The 14,372-nt window shown below is 51.9% G+C and overlaps 1 protein-coding gene across 3 annotated transcripts in view; it reads right to left on the reverse strand.

Annotated features, from left to right (window-relative positions):
- Positions 1-983: 983 nt before the first annotated feature.
- Positions 984-14,372, reverse strand: part of Kiaa0513 (KIAA0513 ortholog) — a 60,659-nt gene continuing 47,270 nt past the window's right edge. For 2 of the 3 annotated variants that reach the window (XM_021654463.2, XM_021654462.2), the window contains exons 7-13: positions 13,574-13,614; positions 12,811-12,889; positions 10,528-10,605; positions 9,431-9,460; positions 6,871-6,951; positions 6,524-6,618; positions 984-5,713 (exon numbers count right to left, since the gene is read on the reverse strand). In XM_021654463.2, the coding sequence (XP_021510138.1) occupies positions 5,664-5,713; positions 6,524-6,618; positions 6,871-6,951; positions 9,431-9,460; positions 10,528-10,605; positions 12,811-12,889; positions 13,574-13,614 (454 nt within the window). In that variant the 3' untranslated portion in view covers positions 984-5,663. The remainder of the gene's footprint in view (positions 5,714-6,523; positions 6,619-6,870; positions 6,952-9,430; positions 9,461-10,527; positions 10,606-12,810; positions 12,890-13,573; positions 13,615-14,372) is intronic. The other variant, XM_021654464.2, reaches the window with a different exon arrangement.

Below are 14,372 nucleotides of genomic sequence, written 5' to 3' on the forward strand. Positions count from 1 at the left end.
GGAGGCTAAAGCAACAGACACATGGACCTTCCGGCCTGGAAGCCACAAGCCACATCAGCTGTTGGAAGGCACACTCTTCCGAAGGCTGGGAGGAAGGGGCTGCCCAGGCCTCTGTCCAGCCTCTGACAAGGGCAGCCACACTCAGTTCCTGTTCCTGTGTCCATGATTCCTGTCTGCTTTTGATTCTACATGATGATCTCCCTGTGTGCACCAAGGTCGTTGCCCAAATGTCCCCTACTGTAAGACCAAAGCCCCTGCTATGGCTGCCTCCCAACCCTTCTGTAAGGACCATTTGCAGGCTTTTCAACCCAGCTCTTAACTCTTCGGTGCATGAACTTGGCAGATGGGCGCTGAACTCAGCCATTACACAGACATGACATGATATGTATCTATCTATCTATCTATCTATCTATCTATCTATCTATCTATCTATCTGCATGCCATGGGACCATGGACAGAGACCAGTAGGGGTAGGTAGAGGATAGATGGGAACCCCCAGAAACATGTGTGAAGTGAGCCCTTGGCATACTATTCAGGTTATCTGCTCCCTAGGAAGAATGAGGCTCTCATGAGCATGCCATGAGACTTGGATCTGTGTACTCATGTGTGAGGGAATGTCTCTGTCCTTTGCAACTTGGTTCCACAGACAACTTGGCTGAACCATCAGGCTTGGTCACCACCTAAGCATCAGGATGTCTCCTGACCCTGCCTCGTCTCTGAGCCAAAGCACCTCCATCTCGTACCTGAGGAGTGACAGGAGTTAGGCCCTGATTCTGGTCCCACATGACAGGTGGCGATCAGGCCCAGGGAGGCCCACATATCCCAGTGGCAGGCCACACTCTGCCCTCAGGCAAACCCTAAGCCAGCCCCTGCTGTAGTCAGCTAAGTCTGAGGAGGGTGGGATATCTATTTCTGCAAGGCCAGTGACATGACTATGTGTTCCGTGAGGTCCTCACGGATATGTAAAAACAAGTTAACCTGACTTCTTTTTAAAAGATAATTTATTTCCGTTTCCACCTCCTGACAAGCCAAGGTATGATATATATGGATATATACACATTTTTTTCTTCTTCTTCTTCACAGGAAATAGCACTGCCTGAGATCTTCGACCTCACACCTTTCTCAACCTTAATTTTAGAACATGACCTGGCAGGACACAAAGTTGTGTAACTAACATATAAAACACAGCGTCACTGGGGGCTGCTAGCAACAGATGGGTGTGGAACCCCAAGAGAGAACAGATTGTGCAGATAGAATCCCCACAGAAAGCTGCATTGGAAACTGGGTACAGCCTAGGCAGCCGACTACACTCCATGGGGATGCATGCCTGCTGTCTGAGCCTCTGGTATCCCCCAGCAGCCAACATCCAGTTCAGTCCTCCTAAGGGATCCCCATCCTGAATGAAGTGTCAGTCCAAGGCCACTGACCGGGGTTCTTCTCCCCAGCTGGCCCTAAACTAGCACCTCTTGCAAGGATGGCGACGAGCCAGCCTTCTTCCCCAGGAGGGCCTCTTTCCTCCTTTCCATTAACACACCCATCATCTAGGAGTAAGGGATGGGATAGGGCCAGCACGAGCGCAGGATCAAAGGCATGGACAGGGGTCCTTTCTAGATAAAGTGCAAAGTCTCTGGAGTTACAGCTCAGGGGAGCAGGGCTTGTGGCTGGGCCTGGAGTCTGCAGTGAAGCTGGTCCCTGAAATCACCAACTTTCTCAGAAGTCTCACGGACACAGCCTGACTTGGGGTGGTGCTCCCAGCTCTGTGCTTATCTGCTCTTCAGAGCTCAGACCAACTACCAGAAGAACATTGGCATGAGCTGCCCCATCACCCTGCAACAGGGCAAGCTGGCCCTCACCGGGCCCTGGACTCTAACCCTCCCCAGGAGCAGGTGACATGCTGACCCATGGACTTCAGGGGGACTGTGGTACAGAATGAAAGCTCTGCAGGCGCCTCTCATGGGGATGACCTTAGTAGGGGTGTGTTCACCACATGTGAGCCGTCTGGAAAAGATCCTTCACTCACTTCCTGACTTAACAGTGTACTCCCGTACATGGCCTGATGAAGTGGAGTTCAGGAGCCCAGCCTGCAAGAGGTCGGCCCAGCCAATGAGGCCCATGAACGTGGGCATCCACGTTCTTAAGCTAAACAAATGTGAGGCTGTGGCTGTGAGGATAGATCTGCAGGACAGATGAATAAGGCAGCTCAGCCCTTAGCAAAGGTTCTGCAGAGCTAGCTGGCTTGCAAGGTGGGAGGAGTAGGGGCCAACGGGCTAACGGGCTGCACAGATCTAGGCTGCTACCAGCCAAGACTGGAGATACTACTTGGAATTATCCAGGTAATCTGACCTGCTTATGCTTCATGAGCTAAGCAGAGTGGCCAAGGAGTGCTGGCCACAGAGCCCAGTTCATGCTGGCTTGGTGGGCCCTAGGGGCCCTAGAGCCAAGGAACCTCTGCTGAGAAGGATCCTGTCATTTCCCTGAGGCTGTGGAGCCAGCGTCACCTCCCAGAGTCCCTTCAGACTACCCCCACATGAGGATCCTCTAGTTCTGAGGTCCCCTGGCTGTCTGACTGCGGTCTGAGAACTAGAATTAAGCTGCCTGAGCTGGGCAGGCCCAGACCTTTCCTCCCTAACCAACTAGTGGGTATGACCCAGGAAGGTCAAAGTTTGCTGAGTCTATGGCCTAAGACTACTAAGGTCACCACAAGTAGACCTCTGCTTTTCATATAGTTGCCTGCAGAGAAGCCTGGGCACCTCACACTAGCAACCTGGAGTGGCTAGAATGGTGGCTAGAGTAGTGGCTAGAATAGGTGTTTCTAGAATAGGGCGCTGTCCCTGAAGCCTCCTGTGTCCAAGGGCCCTGCCATGTCCCTGGGACTACAGAAACAGAGACAGGGTATCCACTGTTTCCTCTCAGGTGAAGGGGACAGGCAGGCTGTAAGTATTCCTTCTAGACCAGGTCAGGTCCTGTTTTATGGTTTTTTTCTTTAGACTAGGCTTCATGTGGCCCTGCTGGCTTTGAAACCCCTATGTAACTGAAGATGATCTTGAACTCCTGATTCTCCTGCCTCCCCTTCCTGAGTGAGGGATTATAAATATACAATAGGCCCAACTAAGAAGACCTCCTTCCTATGCAGACGAAGCTTGAAAACCAGCTTTGACCCCATCCTCTTGTGAGATGCTGAGCTCCTCCGTCCCTTTGTTTCTTGGAGAAGAGGAAAATCGCAGCCTGGCAAGTTGTACAATGCAGACCTCTCAATATACCAGAGCGTGTCTCTGTCCATGACCAAACACTCAGCAGAGGCAGCCTGAAGGTTGCCGTGCTCTGCCTTCAACATCCACAATATCTTAACAAAGCTGAGCCTCAGCAGACTGGCAGCTCACCATAGTCTGTTTTCAGAACAGGGGACTTTTTTCCTGTGAGGTCAAACAGTATGATGCGTGTGACAGTGATTTATGAAGCCCTGAAGGTCACATCCCGGAAAGGCTTGAGTGTGTTGCTAACGGGCTGCACAGATCTAGGCCGCTACCAGCCAAGACTGGAGATACTGCTTGGAATTATCCAGGTAATCTGACCTGTTTATGCTTCATGAGCTAAGCAGGGTGGCCAAGGGGTGCTAGCAATAGAGCCCAGTTCACGCCAGCTTGGTGGGCCCTAGGGGAAAGCTATGAGAGGAAGACAGGATACCTCAGGGGTAGTCCCAGAAAGAGACACTGGCCAGAGGCTCCCAGATGAAAAATGCTCACCAAAGCTAGTTGCCAACAGAGGAATCTGCTGGCGATGGTAGAACCACCTCCAGGCACCTGCAGCTTTGAAGGTTTGCAGCATCTTTATCTCATCCAGGGCTGCCCTGTCCTTAGAGGATCACCATGTTCTTAACAGTGCCATGTGGGTCTAACATGGGTCAGAATTTCCGACTCTGTAGGGCTGTATCTGCAACAATAAGGAACAGGAGACAGACCAAACAGGGCCATCTTTCCTTCATCCTTAAATGACTGTCTCAAAAGATCAGTATTGAGACAGTCTCAGAGTCATTTGTGAAGTCCATGTGCTGGAACCATTGGCACTCTTCACCTTAAAGCTGTGCGTGGCTGCATGGGAGCAAGGTGGAAGTTAGACCACACAGGTGCTGCTGTACAAGAACGATGTATCTCATGGCCCCTTGGAGTCATGTCTTACTACACCTGAACTCACACTAACCCAGGACTGGGAGGAGCAAGGAGAGGTCACCATGCTTGCACAGCCAAAAGAGGATCTAGAAAGGATAGCAGGCATCAGCAGGGGCGATCTCACTTTATGTCACCTTTGTAAAACACAGGAGTGGAGACAGGCACAGCTATGGGGTCCTGACACTGGGGTGGATGCCCTAGCTTGCCCCAGTACCACATAGTATGCCATCAGGAGTTGATCTGCCTGCCAGCATTTGCTTGAACTTCTCAGTGATGGATGTACAGCCTCCATCACCCCTGACACCCAGGAAATGCTCATTCCACAATTCAACCCATCCTGCTCTTCCTTGGACGTCCTAGGGAGGCACTTCCCACAGGGAAGGCTTACTCACACCAGCCAAGCACACAGCTGTCAGGAGAGAATCGCTGTGCTCACAGACAGACCTTGACTAAATGTGACCAAAGGGTGAGGGACAGAGAAGGATGAGGCGATCTAGGATGACAGGAGAGCCTGCAGGCCTAGTTCAAGCTCAGTGACCAGAATGGCTGGCCCAGAAGGAACCTAAGCCACTGGGGTGGATGGGGACAGCAGCTCTGGAGCCAGCTGGATGCTGAGGGTCAGATCTGGCCTGGTTACATGAGTGCAGAGGAGGCAGATTCCTGTGGGTCTTTCAGGAGGAGAGGGCTGTGGGCTAGAGCTACCAGGCAACCTCACTTCCCCAAAGCCTCCTCATTCAATCAGAGTCATTCTGTGTGCTCCAGCTCCAACCAGTGCTCTTAGCAAAAGTGTCAGCCCAGAGGTGCTGAAGGAACCTTTTCCCCATGCTTCTTGCATTTCCATGGCATATTGCTCCTGTCTGGGAGCTGAAGGATTTTCTCTGCTATTGAAGGACAGGCCACAGGTTCTGTTGACAGGCCTCCCGAGTCTGAGACATAGTTGTGGCTGGCAGAATGCTCATACCCCTAAGAAAGTCAAAACCCTTGCGTTCTCTTCCAGTTCCTGTGAATTCCAGTCCCTGTTTATGAGGAGATGGAGGAGAGCAGGTAGCCAATACCTTTCAGGAAGGTTCCATGGTCCCTGTGCATAGCGTACACTCACAGGATGTCCTGTGGCAGGAAGTGGCAGGCTGTGACCCATAGTAGCGGTTCTGTCCTTACCTTGTAGCTGTGTGGACCCCCTCCTGTGCCCACATGTCCCTGGCTCTCAGCAGGAACTCTGGGGACCCTCGCTCATGGCCTCTTCCTCCATCCTCTGTCTCATAAGCCTGGTGCTCAAGGTTAAGTATGTGTGGGGTGGTAGACAGTCCCTCATTTTTAGCTGTGTAACCCAAGGGACACTGTACATAGAAGGGAGAGCAGACACAGGCAGGGGGAGACAGGCTTCTCAAGTTTTAACTGCTAGTTCTAGGGCAGCAAGGAGCAGCTCTGGTGCTGCTGATGTCATGCAGGGTCATCACTGGGGTGACAGCTCGTGGGAGGACGTCATGTGATAGTCTCCTATTCTGTGGCCATTTGCTCGATGTGGTCACTTAGCAGCTTGTATTGCTCTGGAAGAGAGAACAGGGTTATTCCAGAAGTGGTGATGTCCAGGAAAGACTTGGCTCAAAGTCTGTACACTCAGGCCAGGGAGGAGGTTTCTGACTTGAGCCATAGGCAGTCATTCTCTCCTTGGTACATCTCAGAGTGCCACCAGCACACTGCATCTCCAGGAGCACACGCTTGAAACTGGGCCCTTGTTCCCAGGAACATGGGTTCTTACAGGAATGGAATCATACATGGACTGTGGCTCCTGGCAGCCAACAGAAGGCATTCTGAGCTCTGATGGTTGCATGGAGGTGGAGGGGACACTGAGGCTGCCCAATGGCAAGACATGATCTTGCACCTGAGGGCAGGGGCGAGTTACTGGTTCATCAGAACCCAGGTATAAGCATAAGGCCTTAGCCCAGGAGAAGCACCAGTAGCAAATGGTGACACATAAAGCTGACTACAAGGCTGAAATGGTAGCACTGAGGCCAGAAGGCTCTTTACTATGGTGACCTAACAGTGTGTTCAAAGCAGGTGGAACTCTAGAAGTCACCAACTTGTGGCCAGGGTTTTGCTATGCACAAGTGACACAGAGATACAGTGCCAGGGCCATATTCATCTCTGACCTGGCTGTGCTACACGCCACCCGCCATCCCTCAGCAGAAAGGACTTTCAATGGCACAGCCAAGGGTATATGTCCCGCAGATTTGGGAAAAAAGGCAAGCCAGGGAAACAGGTTTCTGTGACAGATGCCCTCCTTCTGGCAGGGTGGGAAACCCCATTGTGGAGGGCTCTGGCTCCCACCTCCCCACAGTACCCCTAAGCCAGCTCACCCTCATCCAGGTTGCCAATCACGGCCTGCTTCTTCAGGAAGTCACTGCATAGCTTCTTGTTCAGGCCAAAGGCCAGCATGTTGTGAGTGAACGTGCTGAAGGAAAAACATCCGTGGCTATTACCCTCTTGCTGGCCCAGAAAAGGGAGCCAAAATCCTGGGCTCTAACACTGGGGGATTGCTGGGACCTGGGGCAGTACCAGATGAAAATTTCACCCTACTTCCTAACTGGAGATTGCATCCCAGGACCATGAGGAAGACTGACCACCCAGCCCTGTGCTCCTAAGAAGTCATACCCACTACACTGCCCCTGTCTGGTAGGTGGCCCATTCACAGCTTTGCTCTCACCCCAGCTGCCCGAAGGTGATGTTCTCATTGAACCGAAGGCTGTCATCCCGCTCTTCTTGGGTCATGTGGCACCATTTCTCCCTGTGGGCACAGGAAGAACCGGATGGGCTTCAGAATAGCCTGGGACCCTCCCTCCCCTGCTCTGTGGAGCTGGTAGTCTGCACTGCCTCTTGGATGCCTAGGGACTTTGGCGTGTGGCTTCCACTAGAGCCTGCCACTTGCCTGGGGAGCCCCAAACACCAACATTTATTCCCTGCCTAAGATGAAGAACCAGGAAGCTAACGGCACTCTATTGTCCTAGAGACCTTGGAGAAATCTGTCCTTTCTTGCCTTGTGTCCTGGGCCCAGATACACAAGGCAGCATCTACAGGGGACACAAGAATGGGGAGACTGGGAATGTATGACAGCCACGCTGTCCCTTCTGTACAGATTCTGCCTGCCTTACAAGGGTTCCCCAACATGGCTGTTGTCTGTTCCACTTATCATGGAGGAGACACTCCACACTCTTCCTGTAGGCCTCCTCTGTAACCACAGAGCCATTGTGAAGCCAGCCCAAACTCTAGAGCCCAGTGGGGTTGTAGGGTGGCAGACAGTCTCTAAGAAAGAACTCCTGTTCTCTGTACTGGGCAGGGGGCATGGGATGGGCACCTGGGTAAGGTTGGGGTGTTCTTTGGGCAGAGGGAAAGTCCAGGAATAGGACAGAAAGGTGCCTATGCTAACACTTCTGCCACTCCCACAGCGACCTGTCGCACATCACCCTGGCTTTTCCCCTTCCTGGTGAGGCTCCTAGAGCGGCCACCTCCTCAGAGGGACCAGAAGCCCCCTGTGTCTATGCTCATTGCCCATGTGAAGTCAGACCCTGGTACTTAAAGACACACACACAGCTTCAGATAGGAGGGGAGCTCATATTTTGCCAACTTCCTCCAAAGAGAAGCCTCAGGATGGATGATTCTAACTAAGGTTACGGTAGAGAGAAAGATCAAAGTGAGCAGGGAGAGAAGAAGTAGCATGGAGGAAGGAGAGGTCAGTTGTAGAGAAGCAGAAGGAAGGAAGGAGAGAACAAAACAAAGGGACAAACGCCTGGGCCTGGCTCTTCCTGGCCCAGACCACTGACTGCTACAGCACAGCAGAAATGAGTTCACCTACAGCCTCTGCACACTTAGGCAGCACATCTATAAAGATCCCAGAATGCACTGCAGGGACGGTGCAGGCCTTCCAATACTGACTCTGAAGCTGTTTAGGCACACATAGCCCTGTGCCACCCACCAACCTGCCATGTACAGCTGTACACAGTAAATCACTCTCTTGAGTTGTGTGGCATAGCAGCCTCAATCCTTTATGCCTGACACCATCAGGAAGTGATTCTCCTTGCTGTGGAAAGGACTAAAACTAAGATGTCACCTGATTTCAGAAAAATATGAAAGCATCTTGGCCTGGCTGGTATCTAATTACTTCTGGGAGCTGAGGTCAGGCCTCTGCAATGTCCTACACATGGAACATTGATCACAAATCTAAGCTCGTGTGTGTGTGTGTGTGTGTGTGTGTGTGTGTGTGTCTTCAGCACTTGATGGAAACCTCTGGGTCTGGGTGATGAAATGGAATCTGCTGTTAGCAGGAGTCACTTAAAAAAATGGCTATTGGACACTGGGGGACACGAGTGATACCAGATATTCTCCAGTAGGCCTGTGCTGGTCAGTTAGCTACTTGGGCTCCAGCAAGGAGGCTTGTGAAGCCCAGGCAGCTGGTAGTTTCTTCAGCTGGACTCAGAATAAATAAGTGGATCTACTGTCTGGGGAGGCTTTGACAATGTCCCTCTTTGGGCCCAAGCTCTTCCTAAGAAGCTGGTTTGTCACAGGGTCCTCTGTGGGAGCATGGGGCCCTGTACTGTGAGGAGATGTCAGGTTTGAATGTTCCTTACAGCTGCTGTAAAGCCACAGCAGCAAGGGTCATTAGAGCAGCACAGCTGTGAACCATCTCCATGAAATGTGCATGCCCAGGTGCCAATAAATCCACCTGTGTTCACAACTCTTTATAAATAGGGGTTGGCCTTTACTCTAAAAATGTGTCACAGTGTCTTTTGGGAAACAAGTCCCCAAATCCCCATGCAGCCCATTTTTGCTTCAAGGGACCACCCCCTGCCCTCAGCTCTTCTGGTTATCCAGTGGCTGAAGAAGAGAGGGTAGCTGTCTTTCCATGTGACCCTAGACCAGTGAGAGTGGAAGGAACTGCAAACAAGAAGCTTCTCCACGCCACCCTCCACTTCCACACCAGTGGAATTCCTGTATCTGATCCAGGCACAGAGGGACCCATGGAGAGTGCCATGCCCTTGAGGCTAGCGGCCTTTTGCCCATGTGTGCCTCTTGGGGTAGATCACAGTGTCCTGTTTTCTGAATATCTTAGGGTGCTCTGGCCATGGCAAGCTCTATCTGTCTTGGGCCAGGCCCTGTCACCAGTCTGCCTAGCACAGGGCATGCCTCCCCAGGGGCACCCTCCCCTCCTGACAGTGGCCTTGGAAGAAACCCCAGAGCTGTAAATGGAGCAAAGTCACGTGGACACACACCTCTTCTCCTCCTGCTCTCCAGCATCCCCTCTGGAGCGGCAGCAGAAACAGGTAAACAAAGGCACATGTCAAAGTCATGCAAGATATGTGGATGGAAAAGAACAAGCAGAGAAGATTATTCTAGGTAGGAGCAGAGAGGACAGAGAAAGACAAGGAACCCAGAACAGATGGATCTCTAGGAGCTGTCAGCAAGAAGCCAATGGCGTGCCTGGACCGCCCAGCCTCCAGACAGAGTAGAAATTTCCCCAGGGTCTTCTGGAAGTCTAGGGCCTTTCCCACCCCATGCTCCCTCTGTTTCCCCAGGAAACTGTTCCAAAATACAATCATGGGACTGGAGGCAAGCCACTTTATTCCCACTGGCCTCAGCTGCTCCTCTGAGGAAGGGTTCCACCTCAAATAATCACTTGCCAGCAGAGGAGCCATGACCAGAAGGCGCTCTGCTCATCTGCTCCCTCCTAAACACAGCAGAAGGCCCAGAGCCTCCACATAGCCTCCATAGTCAACTGAAGCTTTGAGATACTGGCTACAAAGTCCCATACTTGGTGGTCCAGTAGGGCCTGCCTGGCTTCAACAGGGGCTGCTGCCCCAAAGCTGAGTGGAATGGGTAGCAATCTGTGCCTGTTCCACCCAGAGAAAGCCTCTGTAGTATTGGGGACAAGCCCTTCCTGCTTTCCGTGCTTTCTCAACAGGGTCCCACAGGGCATCTGAGGTGCAGGATTAGCTTGGGCACAACTGGGAAGGTCTGCTTAGGCTTTAGCAATAGGCCCAGGGGGTGGTTGCACTGCCAGATCTGATTCTAACAGTGAACAGAGGGGTGGAGTGGAGGCCAGTGGTCTCCCTTGGGCAGAGGTGACATTTTAAGGAGGATCAGGCCGTATCATGCCAGAGCCCCAGAACAGGAAGCACCATGCAAGCTGAGCACCCCACCCCCAAAGCTGTGAGCACTAACCCCCTCAGGCAGCTTGCAAGGCTCTAGGACACATAGGTGAAACCATTAACAGCAGCTCAGCCAGTTTGCTGGCTCCCAAGGACTTGGGAGACTGAGCCAAGATTTGGTCCTCTCTCCCAAGGCTGGAGGAGACACTCTTGGCTCCTACCTGGTGGTGGGGGATCGCTTCCGCCTCTCACAGTGGACAGCATCAAAAAAGGCCGCATTCCAGAACCTCAGTGTGTGCCTGCAGGATGAGACATGGTAAAGGTCTACCCAGGGCCTCTCTGCCCTCCACACCAAAAGCAACAGCTTCTTGTTTTATGAGAAGTGTCTGGGAAGCCTGAGAGATGAATAAAGTGTTGCCCTGGGGATGTGGCAGGGGATGGAAGAGTTGAAGAGGCCTTTGGGAAGGTGGAGCAGGCTGGCCTGCTCAGTGGCTCAGGCAGACAGGCAGCAGTGGGGCTTCCAAGAGAAAGTGGACAACTAGACCTCTGCTCTACTGAGCAGCATCTCCTCACCAACATGGGGACCCAGCAGCCACACACCATGGTAGTCACGGGAACATAGCCACAGGTACACAGAATCAAGAACAGTTCTTCCTGTAGAAGATCAGGGGGGCCTATGGCTGGCACCTGCACATGAAGGTTCACTGCCACATGTCACCTTTGACTCCACCGCAGAGTGTGTAGGAGAACAGAGACCACATGGCCCAGTGTCCACAAGAATGGCTTCTGGCCCTTTGTTTAACCAGCTCCAGGGACCTAAGGGGTTGCAGCATAGTCACTGAGGTAACACAGACCCAGTGAGGCCCTCTCCTCTCTGCTGCACAGCATCTCCAGTTGATCCGGGTCCAGCTTCCCTGTGCTGATCTAACCCTTTGCCCTAGGGGTTCCCATGGTTTTTCTCAACCACACTTTTCACATGAGCCTTGCTGGACTGTGACCTTTGAGGGAGGGGCTGTGTTGATGCATTCTGTTCTGTGCTAGAGTTGCTCCTCACTGGTGAGTGAACGTGAGCCCAGGGCTCCAAGCAACACTAACGGCTGCCGGAGGTCCTAACTGCTGCTGTCTTGGTCTGTTCTGTGCTAACACCTAGTGATGTTAGCACAGTGATATGTGAAGAAACTATATTTATTTGACTCAATATTTATGGCAAGAGGGTGCCAACAGGTTTGTACTGGTTCTGGCAAGGGTCCCTGTCCTCCCAACATGGCAGAGGAGAGGCCAAGTGCGCAGGGAAGCCTTGCTTCAGAAACATGTTCTCAAGAACTGGCTTGGAAATGTGGTAACTTTTTAAATTCCTTCCTGATGGTGCTCAGGCTGATAGCCTTGCACTCGACTTCACTCCTATAGCTCCCTTCATGTTAAATTCACCACAGCAGAGACCAGAGAGCCAGCAGATGAGCCTTTGGGGGGCACAATCAAAGCGCAGCCCCTGGTTCTCACTTCAGCCTCCAGTGTGTGTGTGTGTGTGTGTGTGTGTGCTTGTGTGTGTGTCTACACACATGCACAATAACATTATGATATAATTTATACCCAGGCAGTTACCCAATAATGTGAAACAGCCCTGGCACAACAAAATTAAATAAGGTATGTAGGGGACGAGAGAGGCGTCTCAGTGGCTGAGAGAACTCACTACTCTTCCAGAGGACACAGCTGCTGATCCCCAGCACCTATGCAGCCCACCATCATCTGTAACTCTAGTTCTAGGGGATCCAATGGCAGTTTCTAGCCTCCAAGGGCATTAGGCCCACATACAGTGCTCAGACACACATGCAAGCAAAACATCCATAATAATAATTTAGAAAGTTGAATAAAGAAACAAATGAGGCATGCAATTCGGTGATTGTTCAGTGTATTCAGCTGTGCAGCTCTCCCCACCGTCTCAGTCCAGAGCCCTTCTGCAGCCCCTTTGGGAGTCATTAATCACTCTTGCTACTTACCGGCTGCGGCTCTGTGTTCCCTCCACGCTGCACAAACAGGACCAGGTGACTCATGTTCTTTTGTGTCTGCCTTTTCTTGCTAGAACAATGGCTTGGTAGTCACTGTGTCGTGATCTGCGTGTAGGCTTGCTCCACACTTCAGGGTGTGGAAAAACCACATCACGCTTGCGCAAGAGCCAGCTAGCCTCCTCCATTTGGGACTGTTCTGAACAGTGTGTTATATATATTTCCATGTGGGAAACATGCATGGACCCACAGTGGAATGGCTGGTCACGTGGCCACTCTGTTAGCCCCTGCTGAGCTGCCAGGCTACTCTGCAGTACCTTCCCACTTCCATGGCGAGTCAGATGCCTTCATATCCCTAGTAACCCTTGCAGGCATCCATCATCTCACCGTGACTACCCTGGAGGTGAGGATGGCCACTGCCCTTGCTGGAGACATGGGCAGCTGAGGGGCTGGGCAGCAGCTACACCAGGTAGAATGCGGCAGAGTGTGGATGGGCCTTACCAGATGGGCTGCTGCCTCAGGTGTGTGTACAGGTAGACCTTCTCCCCCTTCTGTTCATCTTCGGGGCTGATCATAGTCACTGCAGGAGTAAGGAGATCTGAGGGCAGCCTGGGCTGGTACCCATGTTGGTAGATCCTATGAACACTCAGCAGGCTCTGCTTCCCCCAAAAGTCATCAAGCTACATTGTCCAAATTCCATGAAGTTTTTTGCCAGCCCTAGCTTAGGGCTTCTTCCCAGTGTGGTCCATGAAGTAGCACCCTCCCCCTAACATCTGGCTTAATCCTCTGGGGTTAAGGATTTAGTTTCTGCATACTCTGCTTAGAAAGGTGGCAAAGCCTTTTCATTAGCAACTAGCTCATTGCTGTTGTTGGCTAATGGTTGGCCAGTTTAAGAGTCTAGCCAGTTTAATGCTGAGTGCGATGGTGCATGCCTGTAATCCCAGCACTTAGGAAGACAGAGGCAGGTGGATCTCTGTGAATTTGAGGGCAGCCTGGTCTACAAAGCAAGTCCAGGACAGCCAAGGGTACACAGAGAAACCCTGTCTTAAAAAAAACAAGAAGACAAAACAAAACAAAAACATAATAATAATAATAATAATAATAATAATAATAATAATAATAAACCAAAGCCAGAGGGAGGCTCTGCCCCTCCCCTCTGTCCCCAGGTCCCACCTCACCATAGCACTCCTAGGCTCCACCATGCCAAATACCCTATCTCCCTAAGGCCCCACCTCCTAGACAACCCAGAGAACTGAGTTCTTACCAGTTTTCAGCTGTCTGTCCTTGGGTTTGTTCTCTTCTTCCCTAGAGGGGGGAAAAAACCAACACAGTGAAAGGGCTCCATGCCACACTTCCTGAAAGTAGTGCAAGGGGCCCATGCTACACACATGTCAGGTGCTGCCTATTCTCTGTGCGGCTCCTCTTAAGAGAGGTTGGGAACCAGTGCCACAGTGACCAAGGGGACTCAGGCCTACCTACGATGCTGAGACTGTAATGGCACCATATTTTATGAGCCCACTGTGTGTGGATAGGGAGGGACAGGTCATGGACCCTGGCTATAGGCAAGCCTCAGGTGGCTCAGGGCCCTGGATGGTTACCCTTGTACTGTTGTTCCCCCTCTTCATGGAACCTCAGGAGACAGAGGCAGGCGGATCTGTGAGCTTGATGCCAGGCTGGTCTACAGAGTGAGCTCTAGGACAGCCAGAGCCACATAGAGACCTTGTCTCAAACAAATCAACAAAAAGTCCTCTGTCTGCCAGAGCAGTGCCTCTTAGAGGCAGCGCTATCCAAGGTCACGCTCTTATTAACTTGCAGGACAATGACAGCAGGAAGGAGGGACAGTATTTGATTTCCCTGTTGCCAAATGACAAAGCCATATGCTCCTGTCAGCTCGAGAAACATGGTTCCTGGACCCCTGAGTGCCAGTGAGCAAACAGCATGTGGAAACCATGGGAAGCTCTGGGACTTTAGAGTCATGCTGGGCTGGCAACTGCGCGACTTAAGAACAGCTGCAAGGCCAAGACTAGGCAAGCCACCTGCTTCTCCCAAAATCCATCTGCACA

Source organism: Meriones unguiculatus, chromosome 10, assembly GCF_030254825.1.
Source record: "Meriones unguiculatus strain TT.TT164.6M chromosome 10, Bangor_MerUng_6.1, whole genome shotgun sequence".
Lineage (NCBI taxonomy): Eukaryota > Metazoa > Chordata > Mammalia > Rodentia > Muridae > Meriones > Meriones unguiculatus.